The sequence below is a fragment of the Megalobrama amblycephala genome, linkage group LG4 (assembly GCF_018812025.1).
Source record: "Megalobrama amblycephala isolate DHTTF-2021 linkage group LG4, ASM1881202v1, whole genome shotgun sequence".
NCBI lineage: Eukaryota > Metazoa > Chordata > Actinopteri > Cypriniformes > Xenocyprididae > Megalobrama > Megalobrama amblycephala.
Window position 1 is genome coordinate 46,018,429 of NC_063047.1, and position 22,548 is coordinate 46,040,976.

A 22,548-nucleotide genomic window follows, 5' to 3' on the forward strand; every position below is an offset into this window, starting at 1 on the left:
GATAATCAGCACATGGTTAGCTAGCACAGTTCTGAACAGTTGTACACACATAAAAAATAATCTTATGGAATAACACCCAAAAAAAGTTTGCTTAATTGCAGAAAAAAAGGTGTTTAGTGTATGTTCCTTAAAGTCACACACAGATTTTCAGACTTTTGAACACATTTAACTCAAAATGATGGTACCTATCTACTATGAAAGAGAGATTATGAGAGAAAGAAAAATGAGGAAGTGTGGTTAAAATCAGTCTCACCCAATGGACTAAAATATACACTGTTTGTACTTTGTTTGTAATATATTTTTTAAAAACAACTTATTTCAATATCATTTTCACAAGTTGAAATTTAGGGGTTAGGGTTCGGGACAGCCACCTCCCAACTGAAAGTACCCAATAAATGATGATTTTATATAAATTAAGCTTACTGATATTTTAAATATTATTGTGGGATTCAATAGATAATAGAAGGATCTTAGTAAACATCTAAAATTTGAATACTCAAATGCTTTTTAAGTGTGTTTTTTGGTTGTGGGACAGCAGTTTGCACCAATTCTGTAGAATGGCCAATTTATGAATTGAAATATTACCTCTGTTTAACAGATGTGACTTTATCAATCATGGCATTATGCAAATTTTTGTGTTTGCAAACTGAATGTTGCATTCTCCTTGTCTGCCGTATAGTGATTTACCTTTCAAATTGCATCATCCCAATCTTTGATCACATGTCACATCTTGTATTCTCACTGCCTCTTCTTCATTCAATTTCCCCTCTGCGCATTTCCTTTGGGTACACTTGAATGCAATAATTCAAATGGAACAATTCCACTTGCACTTCTCGTGTCTCTTTATAGAGATGTTTCTGAGGTACAGCTCATTAATTAACTCAATACTCTGTACAATTTGTTCAGTAATTCAAACCGGGAAGTAATATAACATGCCACTGAATCATTTTCAAACTTTAACAGACTCCGAAACAAACGACAACATCAAGTTTGCAATTGTAGGTTATGCACACTTTCATAATGTGTGTGTGGTGCACGTGGGTGGGGGGGGGACTTCTTTTCTAATGCTTATTGTTGTCACATTATTTTTTTCTAAGAAAAAGCAGCATGGATTATTTCCTAGAGCAATTGCCCCGCTAGACAGATTATTTGAAAGGAAATGTGCATGCTTGTGGGGAATTTCTTATTTTCCTTCCAGCATCTTACATTGCCCATGAGTCAAAAATAAGTGTGGGATTACAGAGAAAAAGGACAGCAATGGTGAGTTATATTAAACAGTGCAACTTTGACATTTCAAAGGCGTATTCCATTATCTCTCATAAGGCTGCAGCTCAAAAGCTACAGAAAGCCCCCAGGATTGTATCGAGCCACAGTCATTGACCAACAGATGTGTATCCTGTTACTGAGTTCAGCAACAGCAGCCACCTCTCCACTACACCCAGAGGTCTATTAGTGGGGTTGGGAGGGAGGGATTGGGGTGGACTTTTGGTGTCATGTTGTACTCCCATATGTGCCTTCTCTTTGACACAGTGCAGAGCCTATGCAATGATGGGCATGATGTATTAGAAAATGTGACCTCTCATACCGTGTATCCCTGGGGGCACTGGAAGCTCATAATCCGATGAAGCTATTGAAACCGTGTATACATTAGACTGCCCGTATCTGGAAAACTAGCTCTTTGGTGCCTAATGTGTTTGTAATGGATTGGCTTTCAGAGGCATTAGCTCATCCCTTTAAGAGATATTCATATCTGTTTCTACAAGCCGCAGCCACACCAAAAGGTGTTCAGACCTACAGTTGAGAGTGAAACCCAATCTTTGGGCTTTTATCATCTTTACCTGTTGAATGAGCACAATGATAAATGTCAGAAATGTAATGGAGCAGAGGGAACCTCTCTCAAAGATGTAATTTGCTTCACAGAAAGTGGCACTCAGTAAGTTGCATTCCAGCTGAGGAATGCACTGGTCAGAAATATTTCTTAATGATATTTTGCTGCTCTTTGTGCAGTCATTTTATTTGTTGTATTAGTAGGATAGCTTGGCACAGAGCATCATCCCACATATTATAGTTTATTTCCTTCTCTGAGCTCTCGAGAACTCTCTGGGTGATTGGAAGGGCAGAGCACCCACCACCTTCCACCCCCATCCCCCATCTTCATTCAAATGCGTCTTCCAGGGGCCGTCCTATCTCATCCGTCGGATGAGGAAAGGAGGAGAGCTAATTCGTCAATGATCTTCCCACTAATCCCCCACTCTTTGCCTGAAGGCGCTCAAGCTATGCATCCCTCCCCCAAACCCAGCCCCCCTAACAAATACACTCTCCCTCACACAGACACATTCAGAGTCTGCCTCAACACGTCTAGTGGGAGAAGATGAATGTAATAGGGTAGTTTGTAGTCTGCCACGCTGGTGTCCTGGGAGGAGTGCTTTTGCACTGGCTGTGAATGAGAGCTAAAGAGTTTATTACAGTTTGGGGTGAGGTGTGGTGAGACAGGGCGGTGCCTAGGCTTTGTCTCAGGCTGTAAGAGGAGAACGGGATCTGCTAGGAGGAGTCACAATCAAACAGGAACTGCAGAGAATAGATGGAGTGAGCGAATGCTAGTGTGAACTCACTCCGATCATGCTGCAGGGCAGGAGGTGCCTTCGGAGCCTCCCAACAGGCACGAGTGATCAGTGTCTTTCAGATCTTTGAGCGGGTTTTGGACATAGTTGGATTACTACTGAGAGGATACTACTCATGTGCTTTCAAGTTTGGAGACTTTGAGCAGGTTTTCAAAGCTTGAACTGAGCTTGATCAGACTTTTTTCTACAGTTTGGCTGAAGTTGCACAGATACTCTTTTTGTGTACCTGTGAAGTGATTCAAGTTGTGAAGTACCCAGTTTAAATGCAAAGCATTTGTGGAATATGGGACATTTTGTTGTTCAAGTGGATTTGCCATGGATTCTCTGTTCACTTTGCCTTGTTATTATGATAAGTAAGTTTTATCATTCCCCTGATTTTTGAGAGCATGTTGAATAGAGTGTATGATGATGAATTGAATTCTCAAATAACATAAGCATCTCCCTTTCCATACAGTAACTCTACAATACAAGTGTTTTCTATAGCTTTTTTATTTGGTCATCTTTGCTTTGAATATCTCTCCAAGAGTCTCTATTTCTCTCCAGTACAGGCAGATTATGATCAGCGTATTGAAGTTTCTCCACAATTGATTGGGGATCTAGTCTTAGGTAGTTAATCTTAGGAGCCCAAGAGATAGAGATCAATGATGTCTTCTGTGTACAAAATGTTATTGGACAAACTGTTGCATGCTAGTCGATATCTCACCACACTCTAAGTAGTGAGAATTTCTGGTAAAGATGATCAGCAATATCCTCTCAGCCGATGTATTCTCTATATAAATGTATTGCTCATTATTTGAATTCATACATGTCCGACTTATCCGAAACAGTTCACTTGGAAACCTCTGTCTCTTGCATGCCATTAATCAGCATCTATTGTCAGAGCCAACTGAGCTCTCGAGGCATGAAAGGGAGAACAAGCATTAATTTAAAAAACTTTCTTGAAAAATTGAGATTTTTTCCCTGCCACCAGCAGATACAGAAAAGATCTTGAATTCCTTTTTATGCAATGAATGAATTTTTTGCTACTTGTTTTCCCCCAAGAGCCACTCGGAGTGCTGTAACTCAAGGGCCTTCCCCTGTAAAGCTGTATGAAGTTGAGTGCCCACTTAAGGGTTCGGTGTTGAGCATGAGCAGGATTCCATGAACTCCATGAGATCTTAAATTCCTAAATCATCTCTACTGAGTTTGAACCTGTGTGTTAGCAATTTTGATTCTTGGCTATCACAGAATATTGTCAGTGCATATTTAACAGTATTTCTTTTTGTTTTGTCTTTCCAGTTGCTGGTAAAGTTTCCCCTACCAGTTCCGATGCTCTCTTCAGCGTCCCTGTTCCTAGTACCACCTCCAGTCCACCAGAAGTTTACCTCCCTGCTAACTTTAAGCTCTCCAACACACAGTTGGGCTTCTTTCTCCAGGAGACCCGAGTTCCATCATATGGCAGCCAACGTGGACACCCTCTTCAGCGCTCCGAAAGCTTTGTGGTCTTCCAGACCAAGGAGCTGCCTGCAATCAACATCTCACTTGGGCCTTTCACCCAAGATCAGACGTTGTCCAAGGACCTACTGCAGCCGTCAAGTCCTTTGGACATTCCTGGAAGGCTGACGGTCAACTGGAAGGTCCGGGCCTTTATTGTACAGTCTAGAGTGTTTGCTAGTAATCCACTGGTTCAGGTGCTGTTCTATATCGCAGGGCGAGACTGGGATGACTTCAAGATTCAGGACAAGCTTCCATGTGTGAGGCTGCATGCTTTTAGAGATGTTCGAGAGATCAAAACTTCCTGCAAGCTACAAGGGAATCTGGCGCAGTGCTTGGCCCAACTGGATCTCCCTTCCACATGGTTTAATGTTAATGTAGCACCACTGGGTCGCAGAAAGTCTTCAGGAACAGATGGGCTTGAATTAAGTGGGGAGACCCTTCAAGTGGAGCTTTACTATACTCTCCATGATCCAGACAGCAATGATGAGTGTGGGGAGAGCTACCCACGCCGAGGAGGGGCATCCAGAGGGGAGAGCTCTTCCCAACAACCCCTTCTGCGTATTGGGAGCATCAGTTTGTATCAGCCCAGTCAGGAACAATTGGTGGTAGACAAACAGCTTGACAAGAACCTCTTCCTGAGGCTACCAGAGAGGCCATTAAAGCCAGGAGAGACCCTCAACATCTACCTGCTCTTGGTCCCAAATTCAACTGTGGAGCAGTTTACACTCAAGTAAGTAATTTTCTAATTTATTTTTGGGTGGTCTATCATGGATTATACTAAATAACAAGCAAATTCTTAGCAAAATAGTTGTGCATAGTAGTGCGTATACACCAAGTCAGGCTTTATTCCTGTGTCATTCACTGTCCCGATGTCTGCATGTTCCTGAGAGCTAAAAAAAAACGCTCATTGACTCACATTCCTTACAAGGTAAAAACAGATTTACAAGAGACAAGAGACAAATCACAGAAGATCTAACTAAATCTCTAGCGGAGTGCCAGGCTTTAAGAGATTGTGAGAAGGATTCTGCTTTTCAAAGTAAAGACATTATGGGTATTAATTGACATCTGTTCAAATTAAATTTCTCATGAGCTTGACCCAGTTCTTGTCGAATTAGAGCCAAGGGGATATGAGGCATATTTCTTATCTGGCCTGTGTGTTTTAATTTTATTTCTCATTGTCAACAGAATTGGAGGGTTAGGGTTCTTGTGTAGTAGAATTATTATTCAAATCCTTGAAGGCATAGGAAAATTAGCCTTTTTTTTCTCCTCAGATGAGAGAAATGGGAGGTAGGATATTAGCTGCTCTTTGAGGCATGTCGAAGGAACGCTTCATAAACAGAGTCCTTCTAATTGTAATGGAAACTCACAGACTTCAATCTAGAAATTCACCGTGAATTAATTAGGCTTCGATAACTCATTAACCCGAACAGGAGCAGACGGAGCTGTGGTGTAGCCTTAGCAAGTATAGTTCATTAAGTTTTATCTGACATAGTCTGAACTTTAGTCTGTGTGTCTACAGAGTGGAGTGAATTGTAGTAGAGTTTGACAGTCATTATGGGTCAGAAGGTGTTGCAATTGGTATACTATATTTTTGTTAAACTTTCTACATCACCACTATATTGGAGAACAAGAATGATAAATACATTTTCAGTACAGTACTGTATGCATTGGCTCTTATGATAGTTCACATTTTGAAGAAAATAAATAAATATGGTGAACTTTCTTTTTTTATGGTAGTTGTCTTGGTATACTGACACCTAGTGGTGTGGATGCAAAATCACACTATGCCCTATTCACTGCCAGACATGATTCATTTATTCAGCGATCAAAATTTCCTGAAAATAGGAAGGTTACTGAGACAAAAGCAAGCGGTTTTTGTTTGGTCATATGTTCTCAACATGGGTGTCTCAATAAGGCAAATGTAAAAATAAACCCCCCCAGCTTAGCTTTTATTAGGCTACCGATGATGTGAGTCTACTTGATTTAAACAATTTTTCAAAAGCGCTGTTCATTATTTTTTGTAAAGCTTTTTTTAATGAAATATAATGAAATATCGAGTGCATCTTTAAAATAGTTCTTCTTTTGAGGACACATAAATCAATATAATATGTCATATAGCCTTTAAAGAAACCTGCTCAAATTACAGAGCAGATGTGGGCATTTCATCCGCAGTGATGTGTCCATATAGTGACAGAGTACATTGCTGCTTGTCACTACAAGCATCATGATCCATTTTCTGAACCTAATCCTCTTAATGTTATGGCATATGCAGAGAATTATCCTTAGTTTGGAAGTGAAATCTGGGAGAGTTATCTTAATACTGTGGCATTTTAGCAAAAAAGGACCATCAAACTGATTGATATTGTAAAGAAGCAGTTGCCTAATTTCTATTCCATGTCATGAGGGAATGATTTAATACCTTTTTCCAATCTAATATCTTCAATGAAAGTTCATCTGCAGTAGTTTTTCAGTTTACTGTGATATTAAATTCCAAAACAGTAAATCTCTCTGACCTCATACTTTTATGCACTCGTATTGGAGTTTTTTGTGGTCCAATATGGTGGCATTAATTCTCCAAGGAAAAGCTGAAGAGCAATAAAAGCTCAGGCAAAAAGAAAGGAGATGAAAGTCAGAAGTTGAGAGCTCTGAGCCAGTCAACTCAATGGGAGGTGAATTAAACTGTGCTGGGAGCCAAAAGTTGAGGGATACCAACAAAAAAGGCTATTAAAGATGTAATAAAGGAAGTCTTTAAATATGAATTAAGCTCGGCTGAAGTCGCCCCCGACTTCTCATTCCTTCCCACCATCAGGTTCCTTTCATTTTTCGTACATTATAAGACATTCAACTGTTTTCATCTGTTATTTATAGAGACTGCATCTTAAAGGACTTAATCATGTAGAAATATTAGATTTTGAATCTACGTTGTTAACCTGCTGGTCATTATAGACCATCATTGCAGAGTAAGAATTGTTGCCTCACCATTGGAGAATGATCATGAAAAACAATGTTTTGTATGTGTAACAACTGAAACAAATCACAATATTTGGGTCTGCCAGGGGGCTACTTCAGAGCTGTTGAGGCAATGCAAGATTGTTGTGAGTATCTTATTAGCATTTAAATGTCTTTTAAATTAAATTGGCTACATTAGTACGTGTACAATTGGTTTCCAGCAATTCAGGCAAACAGCTGTTGTGAGGCAAAAGCCAGTGGTACCCTTCAATCATTTGCCTACCCAGGAAGTCAGAAAAATATTCTAAATAAAATTGTTTCAAGCTGAAAGCTGAGCTGTTGAATTGTATAGAGACAGATTAGTTGGCCTGTCCCAGTTCTCTGACCAAAATCAGAATATGGTTGGTTAGTTGTTATTAATATTGGTGTGAAACTATGGACATGAATCATGTTCTGAAGAGCTGTTGCTATTATTTGTTATCGTCGACTTGCAGATGATAAAATGGCCAAAACAACCACATAAACATACTTTGAAGAGGGGCCATATTTAGGGACCAGAATAACTTAGAAACTTGGAGGTAGGCCCCATGGACTCGGGCCAGTAAACAACAACCATAAACTCCTTGGTAATTGCCAAGCAGCACCATAGCAACAACACAAAATAGCCTAGAAACTGCATAGCAACATGATAAAAACCTTTCTGACGCCTTAACACAACTGTAGCCTTGTGGTGGAGAGATTGCACTTTTTTTTCAGAAAATGTGTAAATCAAATTCTGACTAATTCCATTAGTTTGGGACCTTTTTGTCCACCCATGAAAACAAATTGCATCCAGATATCACATCGAGATTTGGTCAGCAAACAGTGAAGTAATAATGAAAAAATAACATGCTGCTTCTTTATCAACATTTCATACCAACTAAATGGTTCAAAGTAAATTGTCCAACGTAGTCATCCTTTGCATACGTATATGTCATTTTATACGGTACAGGTCAAAAGTTTGGAATCATTAAAGTTTTTTTTATGTTTCTGAAAGCAATCTTTTAATATCAAAAATACAGTAAAAACAAGATCTTAGAAGAAGATCGAAAAAAAAAAAGACTTCTGAAGGATCATGTGACACTGAAGACTGGAGTAATGATGCTGAAAATTCAACTTTGCATCACAGGAATAAATTCCATTTTAAAATACAACAGAAACCAGTTAATTTAAATTGTATATTGTATAATATAAATATCAGTTTTCACTCAACAGTTGTCCCAATAATGTCTTGGTAAGAAGATATTTAAATGCTTAGTTTTATGATCAAAGCTCTGTAGTTTTTATTGTTATGATGTATGGATAATCAAGTAAACCTACATTGCTTTAGTCCAGTACGTGTTTATCTTGAAATATTACTAACAGTTTAAAAGTCCTTCTTACGTTTATTTTATAAAAATCATTAAAGGTTTCACAGCAAAAAGACACGGGTACCAGGACCTGGTTTTACAATTATGCTCAAAGAATTTTTACTTACTAAAAAGTATAAACTGTAGGTCAGATGTCAGAAGGCATGTAGTAGATTGTGTATAATATTTTTCAGCAAAGTTTTTAACATAATTTTGAGGTCTTCGAAATTTGCATATCAAATATTATACAGTAGGCTTTATAGGGTTAATACATTCTGTTATCTTTTGATCATGGCAATATGCTGTTAATGAAACAATGTTTTCTGCGTGTCTTTGTCATCGTTATCTCCCCTCTTAGAGACTTCATAAATTATTTTCAAGAATTAGAGTCTGTTGTCTGAATATGTCAGAAATGATGGAGATGTTAACATTTATGTATCACGGCAACCTAATGAGAGGACAGTGACCGCGTGTTTGAGGCACTGCTCACATCCATCTATGACAAGATAAATGATAACATAAGAGAGGACAGGAAATTTTCAAGGTACACATGCATGCCATTAGAGATGAGTACGGCTGCAAGAAGCAGAATAATCCCTGACTTATCATGATGTTTGTTGAAGAGGGCAAAGGTTATGAAAGCACATATACTCCAATTATCTGAGAGAGAGAAAAAAAACTACATTGCCTGAAGGTCGTGTATCGTCGCCCTGTGTCCTATAGGTCATTGTGTTCAGTGAGCCCTATCTCGCCATGCTTCTTATAGGATGTGTCATAGCTGCCGCCACGTCTGATTGGGTGACTCAATAGGGTGTCACCTCAACGCTGCTATGCTCTGCTGGTCAGACACATCTGGCCACGTCACATTCACTCTCATCAGTGAAGCAATGCGCTAACATTGGCCACTGCTGACTGCCCCCACGTTCTCACATCTTTATAATCATCATTTTGTTTTTTACTTCTGCCATAAAATTAAATTGTTTAATGAAACACACCACCTGTGCTAGTGTTCACCTTAGTGTTCACCAAGCTTGTAGTTTTTTTTTTGGGGGGGGGGTTGTGCCTTGTAAGGAAAACATGTAGCAACAGATAATTAGCATTGGGGAAGTGATTCTGCTACACGTAATTTAACGATGTTAAGCAATAGGCAAGTTGTTAACTATATTACAAGCTGTTAACCACTATATTGAAGCTATTTAAACAAGCAATATATTCTATTTAATTATTTATTCAACTTGGCTCAAAAACAGTGAGCGGTTTTGTAATTAAAAGTGTGGAGGCATTAAATGTAATCAGATCATTTTACTCCATATAGGCTACAACAAAAAAATGAAACTATAATGTAAACAGGGATGAACATCAGCATTTAGGTTGGCATTAAAATGAAAATTCACCCTCTCATCTTCATGATATAGGTCTGAACGTGTTCTATGTTCTATGCTAGTTCTTGGGCTTTTGTTACGGCTGTATTTTGGCGGATTTCCTGAGTTCTGTTCCTCATGTTTTGTTGTATATATTTTTGTTATTTCACCATTATACATTATTTGCTTCTGAATCCAGTTCTCCTTCGCCTCTGAGTTCACCCTACATTACAGTTTCATTTTAATCTTCTTTTACCCTGTAATATTTATGGAAGCTTGTTTCCACCATTAAATAAAAAATAAATAAATAAATAAAAAGGTGATTGCAAGTTTGCTTTTTAAATTCTGATTTTTTTTTTTTTTTTTTTTTTCAGAATTGCGAGATTTAAACTCGCAATTGGAAGTTTTTATCACGCAATTCTGACTTTATATTTGGCAATTCTGATTTTATAAGACACAATTGAGAGGTTATATCATGCAATTCTGACTAAAAGATGCAATTGTGAGTTTATGCAATTCTGACTTTATAACTCACAATTATGAGTTTGTATCTCGCAATTCTGACTTTATAACTCACAATTGTGAGTTTGTATTTTACAATTCTGAGAAAAAAAGTCAGAATTGTGAGACATAAAGTCAGAATTGCATGATAAAAACTCGCAATCGTGAAAAAAATAAATATAAAATAAATTCTGATTATATATCATGCAATTCTGACTTTATAACTCGCAATTCTGGCTATATATCGGAATTCTTACTTTATATCATATATTCTTTTTTCTTTTTTTTCCTTTTTTTTTTTGATAATTTGTGACACTCAAAATATCTGTTGCTACTTCTGTTTCATTCTTTTAAAAAAAACAATGCAAGGATTTCTTTTTAATCCAAACAAACCGATTCACTAAAAATAATCAAACTTGCTACACTTAGGACAAAGGATGTTTTGGTACAGCATGCCTAATTTTGCTCATAAGTAATGCTGTGTTCACAATGAGACAAGGTTGTAGCGTTTTGACAGAACATCAATTATACAACGATCCATAAACTACATTAACGAAAAAAAAGAATGATGAAAAAATAAATTAAATGCAAGGCCTTTCTTGCCTGTAGATTTTTTTAGTTGATTTTGTTAAAGCCAGTGAACTTTTTAAATGTTGGCTGTAACGTTTAGGAACTGCTAATCGACTGTTTGAAATGCGACGTGACATTTATTATACCCGAAGGAGAAAGGTCTCTTGTTCTCTCCCGTGTGTATTATACTTCAGAAGATACATTGAAGCACTAAAACAGACAGATTTCAGTCAACCGCAGTCATTATTCTTTCATTTTACATATTTGAGTAAATGCAGAGTGTCCTGCTTCTTGCATCCTGCCAAACTCACACCAATTCAACACACAAGGTCATGTTTACTTAAAGGTGCCCTAGATATCAAAATTTGAATTTACCTTGGCATAGTTGAATAACAAGAGTTCAGTACATGGAAAAGACATACATTGAGTTTCAAACTCCATTGCTTTCTCTTTCTTATGTAAATCTCATTTGTTTAAAAGACTTCCGGAAAACAGGTGAATCTCAACATAACACCGACTGTTACGTAACAGTCGGGGTGTACGCCCCAATATTTGCATATGCCAGCATATGTTCCCAACATTATGAAAGGCATTAGACAAGGGCAGCCAGTAACGTCTGGATCTGCACAGGTGAATCAACAGACTAGGTAAGCAAGCAAGAACAATAGCGAAAAATGGCATGATCCATGATAGCATGATATTTTTAGTGATATTTGTAAATTGTCTATCTAGATGTTTCGTTAGCATGTTGCTAATGTACTGTTAAATGTGGTTAAAGTTACCATCGTTTCTTACTGAATTCACGGAGACAAGAGCTGTCGCTATTTTCATTATTAAACACTTGCAGTCTGTATAATTCATAAACACAACTTCATTCTTTATAAATCTCTCCAACAGTGTAGCATTAGTCGTTAGCCACAGAGTATATAGCCTCAAACTCATAGAGCAGTGGTTCTCAAACTTTTTTCCCAGTGGGCCGCACAATGGTCCAAGTGCAAGTCTCACGGTCCGCATATAATTTACATATGACGTCACCAATGCAAACCAATCAGATTTAATGTTATGGTATTAGCAGATAATACTATTATTATACCAAGATGTTGCACACAATAAATAACAAATAAAAACTAACTTACTGACATTAGCTTAACAATAATAATCAGTAATGCTCAATGAACACACAAACTGTATATACAATCACTTTAAGTTGCTATTTAATTCTGTATGACTTTATGACTCTCTTCTTCAACATCATCGCAATAGTCACCAAACAATCACATAAATGCCTTAATAAGCAAATGTTACTCAGCTCTTTTTACAAACAACACTGAGCGCACTGTAGGCTAATTACAATCTCTGACGATATCAAGCATTCTGTCATGTCGCAATCCCTCGCGCAGCATCGGAGAGTTGGGCTCATCCAGCCGCGGGTGCGCTGATGCGGTTATTTTACTGATTTAAAATACATCAAACAAACACATCGAATTCACAGTTCAGTCTTTTGAAATTGTAGGTTTTGCTTGTCAAGTACTTTGCTACAGAGCAAACAGGAAGGCTGCCCATCTCGCTCATTAACAGCAAACTGATTCTTCCATTCTTCTTACCTTTGCTGCTTGATGCTGCGACTCTTCTTGTTTGCATGTGTTCCTTCATTTTATCTTCCACACATTTAGTTTTTCTCCTTTAATAACAAATTTGACCATTTTGAGGCTTAAATTTACAAAATTAATGGCTACTGTTTGAATTCTTCCTAAGCGCGCACTTGTGTTTGTTTCGTTAACTGAGTGATTGCGTCATTAGCCTACATTGCCTGATGTCTGAAAATAATAAATGAATAAATCAATTATTTTATATGACAAATAAAGCATTATAGCTCATTTATATTTTTTTAATTCACTTTAATTTAAATTTTAAAACAAAAATAAATTGTATGCTAATTTATTTTTATTATTAGGCTATTATTATTATTGTGGTCGGCATATCGCGGGCCGCATTTACATTTGTGACGGGCCGCAGGTTGAGAACCACTGCTCCACACCCATTCAAACGCTTACTGCGCGTGAAGTGTCGCGTCGCGCGACTCGCGCCCAATTACATCAAAAGTATATGCTCACCGGATGTCATGGCAACTGAATCACGAAGGAAAACTTTAAATATCTCGCCTTCGCTTTAATTTCGGACCATCTCCAAAAAGACATAAAACACTAAACAAATGATTTTGACATGCGTTTATCAAAGTAGGAAATCCAGATTTTTAATCCCTTACACACAATTACTGCTGTTGAAATATGAAATGGAGGCGGGTCCGGATTGAATTCCCTCCGGAGTCCGGATCCGGACCGGAGTCCGGACTTTGAGAAGTGCTGTCATAGAGAATCAAATATAAACATCAAAATAAATACTTTACTCACATAATTCGAAGCATGCATACAGCATGCATGACGAACATCTTGTAAAGATCCATTTGAGGGTTATATTAGCTGTGTGAACTTTGTAAATGTGCTGTAATATAATCGAGAGCTCGTGTGGCAGGGAGCACGTGAATTAAAGGGGCGGCACGCTGAAAAAATCAGTGCATAGTTAATGATGCCCCAAAATAGGCAGTTAAAAAAAATAATTAAAAAAAATCTGTGGGGTATTTTGAGCTGAAACTTCACAGACACATTCAGGGGACACCTTAGACTTATATTACATCTTGTGAAAAAGCATTCTTGGGCACCTTTAACTTTATATCATACAACGACCTTTTGATTTACAGTATTTTACACACAAAAAAATTGCTCAATGAGCTTAAAGGTTTGTTAACTTAAGCAGGAATTTTCAAAACCTTGATGTTTGTTATTCTAATGTGGTCTGTAGAGAAATGAATTGAGAGCTTTTCTCAAACAGAACTTGTATAAAGCAACGCAACTGCTGTCACCTGAGGATGCCACTTAATTTTATGTTTGCAATAGAAGTATTGGCAAAACAGTACAGTTTACTTGCCAAGTTCTTTTGCTCATAAAACACGGCCGTCTGTGCCGCCAAGGATTATATCATTACAGCAAATTGGTCATGCAGCACCATTCTGTCAAAGTCAATTGAAATCTTATTGCGCTACATTTACGACATTTTCTTCCCCGCTTGGTTAAGCCTGACCAAGACAGAAGCTAAACGCTTCTCACGACACTAACCAACATATGTTTCTTTGTTGTGATATGCAGAAACAGATTTTTACATGACCTCATGCAAATGCATCACAATCAGAACACAGATACAGTTTCTCTTTTCCCTGATACAGTTTTACATACACAACCACAGACATGAACATTAGCTTGATCAAGTGTTCAATTCTGCAGTGAATCTCGGTACGTGCTTGTGTACTGCAATCAAGCTGTTATTCTGACTACAAACCTTCTTAAAGATCACCACCTGATGAATAATTAGTTCATCTGTCATGAAGTTGACACTACACAAATCCATTCTTGTATTGCCAAAAACTTTTGTTATTTCTTTAGCACTTTTTTCAGTCCTGAAAGAATCATCTCATAGGTAGCTACTGTGGTAAAAGGGTGTACATCTCCTATGTTATACAACTTTCTCTTCTCCCAGTTTAATATGCAAAGACAACTATGACTAAGGTTTATTTCCCAGAAAAGTGTAAACACAATCAAAACAGTGCTCTGTTTGAGTGTCCTCACCAGCCTGACTCAGAATCTTAATTTGCACTTGAGGATTTGCATTGCGTGTCCTTGAAATCCACAAGACTGTATGGTGTCCCATTTGACATTTTAGGTTTCAGAAGGGTGCTTATAAGCACCCCGCTGTGGCCACTATGTGCCCTTGATGTACCTTTTTGCTGATGCTGGCTCCACAGAGGACTTCTACTAGTTTATGCTGCATTGAGACACCAAGAACTAAGGGTGGCATTTGGGACAGGGCCTAACACTGTGTCATAACCAGACATAACACTGCAATGTTAATCAGAAGATAATTTTTTGTCCTGATCAGTAGTTACGGTGATACGTGACAATTCTATTTTAGAAAATGTTTCTATTTCTGTGAGGTTGTGGCTGGAACACCAACATACAAAGTATGAAAATTATAATCTAGGGTGCTGGTTATGTGCTTTATTTAATATGTTAAGAATTTAGTGTGAGATTGAATTTAATTTTGTTTGATCTTTATAGACATACTGAAAGCGACAATGGATAATTCATCTCAGATCTTGAAAATAAGAACTTAAGGTGAACAAACAAGTGTATTCTATGACAAATAGGGTGACCGCCTGTCCCGCTTTGCGTTGTACCGCATAGCATTTTGACTCCTTATCCCGCACGTCGCATATTGAGAAAATGTCATTTCATCAGTCTTTTGGTTTTTAATTATAATATTAAAGGTGCCCTAGAACTTTTTTTTAAAAGATGTAATATACGTCTAAGGTGTCCCCTGAATGTGTCTGTGAAGTTTCAGCTCAAAATACCCCATAGATTTTTTTTTAATTAATTTTTTTAACTGCCTATTTTGGGGCATAATTAGAAATGAGCTGATTCAGGGTGTGTGGCCCTTTAAATCGCGTGCTCCACGCCCCAAGAGCTCGCGCTTGCCTTAAACAACATAAAAAAACTTCAAACAGCTAATATAACCCTCAAAATGGATCTTTACAAAGTGTTCGTCATGCAGCATGTCTAATCGCGTAAGTACAGTGTTTATTTGGATGTGTACATTTGATTCTGAATGAGTTTGAGGCTGTGCTCCGTGGCTAACGGCTAATGCTACACTGTTGGAGAGATTTATAAAGAATGAAGTTGTGTTTATGCATTATACAGACTGCAAGTGTTTAAAAATGAAAATAGCGACGGCTCTTGTCTCTGTGAATACAGTAAGAAACGATGGTAACTTTAACCACATTTAACAGTACATTAGCAACATGCTAATGAAACATTTAGAAAGACAATTTACAAATATCACTAAAAATATCATGTTATCATGAATCATGTCAGTTATTATTGCTCCATCTGCCATTTTTTGCTATTGTCCTTGCTTGCTTACCTAGTCTGTTGATTCAGCTGTGCACATCCAGACGTTCTGCCCTTGTCTAATGCCTTTCATAATGTTGGGAACATGGGCTGGCATATGCAAATATTGGGGGCGTACACCCCGACTTTTACGTAACAGTTGGTGTTATGTTCTTCGGAGGTCTTTTAAACAAATGAGATTTATATAAGAAGGAGGAAACAATGGAGTTTTAGACTCACTGTATGTCTTGTCCATGTACTGAACTCTTGTTATTTAACTATGCCGATTTTTGAATCTAGGGCACCTTTAAGAAAAACGTGCATGCGATTTTTTGCCTTTTTAAGAAAGCATTTTATTTATTCTTTTTGCTGTGTAGTTTTTCACCTAACAGTGCTTGGACAGAAGTAACATCCCACCTTACACAAATACAACAGCCTTTTTTTTAAATCCTGTCCCATGGTTGAAAAGAAAGGAGTAAACATGGTCACTTGTGACGGCTGTCAATCCAAATGTTTTATAACAGAGCCTCAACAGGGTGCGAGATTGTTTTGCACAATTTTAAACGTCCACAAAAGTTCCGCAGTCATAACGCAGTAATTTCCACACTTGGTGAAGGTACACTCATATGAATAAATAAAAAATAAAATAAAATAATACACGTACTTTGTGCTTAAAATGAGTCTAAAATGCAAAATAATAGTTAACAATAGTTAAAAGTTAAACAGTTGTAATTTCTGTATACAGTAGCTAAAAAGTAGCTTGTGAAAATTAAAATATAAAATTCAATAATGTTGAAAAATATTTGTTAAATGCTGTTTATATTTATCTTCTTATAGGCCTATTTATGTTGTTTTATTTTTGTAATGTAGTGCTTTTGTAAAGTCACACTAATATTATAACAGGCATATTGTTTTGAACTGCTTTTTTTTGTTTTGTTTTTTTGTTTTTTTGGTGAATTGTATTAAAAACAGAGCAAAAATCCTAATAATAAAACTAAATCATAATTATTAATATAATAATAGCCTATAAGGAACCCACAACAATTAAAAACAAAAACATTCAAAAATATATTGTCCCTGTTTTTTAAAAAGATAATAACAAATGAGATTTTGGTGATATTTTGACCACTCAGATAGGAAATGTCCCCAGTTTCCATTTCAGAAATCTGGTCACCTAATTTAAAAATAGTTATCTGCATGATGCCTGCTGCCTTTAGGGTCAGTGATGTTTAATTTAAATTACATGTAAAATAAAGACATGTTATGTTACAATGACATTGTTTTCTGGAAGGGACTAAAGAACAAAGTATTTTTATCAGCTGAAAGGCAGAATACAAATGTTTTTATTAAGTTAGATAGACATTATATAACAGCTTCAGGTTGTGTTTTAGTGTTGGTAACATGTCCCACATTGTCCCACACAAACTTAGTAGTCGTCCCACATTTGGTTTGTTTGATGGTGGTCACCCTAATGACAAAGATTGTTTCAGTCACTCAGTATGTATATTTAATCATCTTGAAATGGTGTAATGTTTATGAATTTGATTGAATATGTATTCATTTTATCATGGGTACTGTGGGCTTGCAAGATACTCCACCCACACAGTCTTCTGATTGGCTGTGATTTTTGATTGATTTTGTTGCGTCTCGTAGTCGCGTTACATCTGGTGTGGACAGTATTGCATTGTGTCTGGTTATGACATGGTGTAAGGAGCAGAAACATTTACCATTGCTCTGCGAAATTTTGCAGGCAATATCCAGTCATTCCAATAGGAATCCATTTAATAGATTCCGCAAGGACGAAAAATTTCCCCTCACAGATTTCGCTTGAATTGTTGGTCACACGAATTTGCTGCGCTGACCAACAGAAAGCTGCTTGGTTTCAAAGTAACTTTTGTGTAGCCAGTGCTTCATATGCTTCTACACTATTTTCCTGAAATGTGACTGCAATGTAAATCTGTTAAAAAAGCCATACAAAACATTTAAGGAAACTAACTTAAGTTAGTAGAACTTTACAAGTGGGGCGGAGAGCTGTGGAAGCGGAGCGAGGCCAGTGTGGTGCACAGTTATCTCTCATGAACAATCACGTCTCTGGCATCCCTTCACTCCCACAGTTCTCAGCCTCGCCCAGCTCATCATAATGTTAATTACATACAGTTCATTTACATAAACATCATATTCAGAACTTGGTTAAATGTTAGATAGCAAATAACACATGCTATTAAAACTATCAAAGAGACTGTCATTGTATACTTGCATGTATATAATCAAACAACATACAGTATATGTGGTCTTGAAGGTTTTGCAGCCCATCCTCAACCTAACCACAGGCTCCACTCTTCACCACAATGGTAACCGTATAAAACGAACATAACAGAACCCCTTGTAAATCCCGACATAACACAACAATAAACACTAACTTACGTCTTCCTATGTTAATCTTGTGCAAAAACACACAAAATAACACTTAATTTCAACATTTATTCAGTCTGATGCAAATCTGCTGCAACTCAGTCATATTAAAGGTCCCGTTCTTCGTGATCCCATGTTTCAAACTTTAGTTAGTGTGTAATGTTGTTGTTAGAGTATAAATAAAATCTGTAAAATTTTAAAGCTCAAAGTTCAATGCCAAGCGAGATATTTTATTTAACAGAAGTCGCCTACATCGAACGGCCAGTTTGGACTACATCCCTCTACTTCCTTCTTTAATGACGTCACTAAAACAGTTTTTTGACTAACCTCCGCCCACAGGAATACACAAGAGTTGCGTTTGTAGTGTGTGTTTGTCGCCATGTCGTCGAAACGCTGTTATTTTCATCCCGCAGTCCAATCACCGGGTCTGATTCCGGCTCAAATTGATAGGGTAAAATTAAAGACATGTTTACAATAACACTGAGCGCGTGCATCTCCACGTTATGGTAAGAGGCGTGACCTTTCCGGGCAAGGTTCGCTAAGCTGCTGTCGAATCACAACACAGGAACCGCTGGCACAATCAGAACTCGTTACGTATTTCTGAAGGAGGGACTTCATAGAACAAGGAAGTCATCAGCCCGTTTTTATGACAGTGGAAACAGCGGTATACAGATAAGTAAATTATGTGAAAAATACTGTGTTTTTTTACACGCGAAACATGAACACATGTTATATTGCACGCTATAAACACAATCAAAGCTTCAAAAAACCACGAAAAACGGGACCTTTAAGTTCAACTTACTACAATGAAATTTTGAGTTCACGCAACTTTTTTCTATTAAGTACAATGAACTTTCCTTACTATTTGAGTGAAACAAGCTCATTTCAACAACACATGTACCTGATTAATCCCTCCTGTCTGACTTTGACAGACTAGTCAAACAGTTGCACATTTTTGTAGAGTAGCTTCTCAATCAATCAGTCATGTTGAGAGACAAATGAAAATTCCTCTGTGCAAGCATCTGGGAAAAACAAGCTTCTACATTAGTGGTTTACCAAAGTGTTCATTTTCATCCCAATCCATCCGCATTTTAAGAATATCATATAGAAGTCCTTGACTCCCAGCAGAGAAGGGAGGATACTGTCCCCTCCCACTCCTGGTAGTTGCTCAACATCATCTACTATTACCACAGCAAGAGGGACTCTGAGTACAATAGGCAGTTTCAATCCATTTTTGCCTGAGCATTTTCTATCGACTCGTTTCTTAGGCTCCCTGAAGCTATTTCATTTTCATGTTTTTGATCTTGCGTCTTTGTGCAGATCAATAAAATCTCAAAAGAAGCCCAAAACCCCCCTTCTTGCAAGCTCTCGCACCAAAAGAAGTGGTGAAAAAGCCTCCCATCTCTTTACTACAATTGTTTTTCTTCAGTATCTCAGGAGGATCCAAAGCGCAAATTTTTGGGTGCTGTTACAAAATACTTCCAGTCATTTTATCACCTATTCAAACTCATTTTACTGTCACTCAAATGACATAAAATTGTGCATATAATTTCTCCTCTATTACATGGCACTGTTCTGTTGACACAAACAATAGCATGAAATGGCATAGTGAGAAGGCCGCTGGCTGACACCGAAATTGATTCCAGTGTGCACATGCTATGCTTCACAGTGCCAAGAAGGATTGCCCATTGGTTGAGTGTCCAAATCATTATGTGTACCAGCAAAAAGATCCCACAAATGAGTTATCTTTTATGAATGTTAGACTAATTTTGAGGTATACTCTGTGCATCGGTGTCGGCATGCGTTGGTATGTGTGTGTGTGGGTATATGCTTAGATCAGACGGGGGTGGATGCATGCTAAAGGTGACATTATAAATGCATTTTCCCTCCTAGAGCTGGCACAGAGTATAAATACAAATGCAAATATATTGAGATCTCCTGTTACATGCCTGTGCTGATGACACTCTTGAACTCGGCCCCCTTATTGGAGTGTAAGAAACGCCTGCGTGATTAATGCTCTCTGCTGTGCACTATCGATGGATGTCATTGAGCTGAGATGGCTGGATATTCATACAAGCCTCTGAACTGGTCTTTATTATTCAATTATCAAAGACTGAAAGGTCACAGTTTTTGTATTCTGCTGTAGTGCTTGTCGAAAGGGTATGTTTATTAGATGGTCTGTGGTAGGTGTTCGCTTAAGAAAAGATCACTTCGTTTTTTTTCCCCCGGTGATTACCGTGGTGGTGTTGCTCTACGCCAAGCCATCCAGCTGGTAATTGTAACACTGCAGGATTTTTTTTTTTTTTTCCGTGATTAAATTCATTATGACTCATCGCAGGCCCACACGAAAGCTGCTCCAGCGAACTCCACAGAATTAGGAAGCTAAGTTCTTCACATCGTCCTCCTTTTCTGTTTGTTTATAATGTAACATATTTAATTATGCTTATATTTACTAATAGACTTTAATCAGGACGCCATTTGATGTGAATGAAAACAAGACCGTTGCTCATGCAAATACAGACTGTTCAATGGGTAGGACAGACGTAAAGGGATAGTTCACCCAAAAATGAAAATTTGATGTTTATCTGCTTACCCCCAGGGCATCCAAGATGTAGGTGACTTTGTTTCTTCAGTAGAACACAAATGATGATTTTTAACTCCAAGCGTCGCCGTCTGTCAGTCATATAATGCATAATGCATGGTAAGCAGATAAATATCAAATTTTCTTTTTTTGGAACTATCCCTTTAAGGTCCTTGGTTAGATATTATTTGATATTCCATCAACTGAATAATCCAGCGGACTAAAGTACAACCAGTTGAACAAACTGTACTTCTGTCCTGGACAGCCTTGCTTGCATTCAAGATTAAATAATTGTGGCATCTATCCTGATAGGCAAAGGTGCTGTATTCTGATTTTACCATATTTAAATGAATTCCACACATTTTCCTCAAAATTATGTTTCAACTCAATAGCCAGAAAATTGTACATACGCGCATAAAAATTCCACATCTGCAGTTGTGTATATACATGCAACACTATGTATTTCTAAAGTGTTTCTTTTTCCAGTCATGCGAAAGTGTCATAGAATGATGCAAAAGAAAGAAAGAAAGACATTTCTTTGCCCCCTGACTCTCCAACTAGGATCCTTCGAGTGAAGCTAGGCTATTTCCCTCACTGGAGAGACATGATTATACAGTTGCTATATGTGATACAGTAGTGAAGGTTTCTGATTTGTGATAGTGAATAAGAATTTTGAATGAGATTACAGTGACGATACCATGTGCTGTTGCATTACACTATTGATGTAGTGAGTATCAGTTTAAACAGACAGACAGTGAATGAGACTAAAAGGGAAGTAATTGGAGTACATTACAGTAATTACCCTGACACTGACATACTGTCCTGCAGTCTGAACAACTCTACTTAGACAGGTCCTTCCTGCCTCTGTGTCCTCGCAACACACACACACACAATCCTCAGGGTGGTTTGCCTGGGGCCCAGAGATAAGGTAGTCTTATGTGCAGCTGTATTAACAAAAGAGTCAGACCTGACACTCGGCTCTGGGCACCACTGCATGTCCCCTCATGTACACAGAGATGTTGAAGTACACACACAAATTACATGTTTACTGTTTACCTGTTTAAATTACATACCATAGGTGTCTAGGTCTCCCATGGATTATGGATTTGCACCCCGGTTATCTCGCTGTGTATGGGGTAGATTTATATCTGTAGAAATATTTGTAAAATATAAAATAATAACAAATATTACTGACTAACCCAAACCCTGACAGACAATTTTTGCATTTTTAGAATAACAATAAAATTATTTTAAGGCATAGTGAGACTTGTAGATGTGTCCACATATATATATATATATATATATATATATATATATATGCCTACTTCATATGTACACTTCAGGCTGCGTCATATACCACAATGCAACACGATTGTGACGTCACTGCAAATCGCATTTAATTTACCCCACCACAAACAACTCTATGATATATTAATTATTTTTTTATATATATTTAAAACACACATATATACATATAGAATGCTGCATTAAACAATTTTGTAAGGGAAAAAATTAAATAATAAACCAACTCCATAGTGGATTCCAAGTGATCTAGGGCTTAGGACATTCCAATTCGGCCTATTGCAAAGATTCCGCCAGTAGTGGGCACTCATGCAATGTAAGTAATAACGTACATCCGAGTCAACGAGACTGAGTGAAGTTAGCGAGGGAAGGGCATAAAAAAACAAGCTT

At 37.5% G+C, this 22,548-nt stretch overlaps 1 protein-coding gene across 2 annotated transcripts in view; it reads left to right on the plus strand.

Annotated features, from left to right (window-relative positions):
• Positions 1-22,548, plus strand: part of tmem132e (transmembrane protein 132E) — a 415,507-nt gene that overhangs the window by 295,402 nt on the left and 97,557 nt on the right. Inside the window, exons 1-2 of one of the 2 annotated variants that reach the window (XM_048189578.1) lie at positions 2,366-2,974; positions 3,900-4,827. In XM_048189578.1, the coding sequence (XP_048045535.1) occupies positions 2,905-2,974; positions 3,900-4,827 (998 nt within the window). In that variant the 5' untranslated portion in view covers positions 2,366-2,904. Of the gene's footprint in view, positions 1-2,365; positions 2,975-3,899; positions 4,828-22,548 lie in introns of those variants that run through there. The other variant, XM_048189579.1, reaches the window with a different exon arrangement.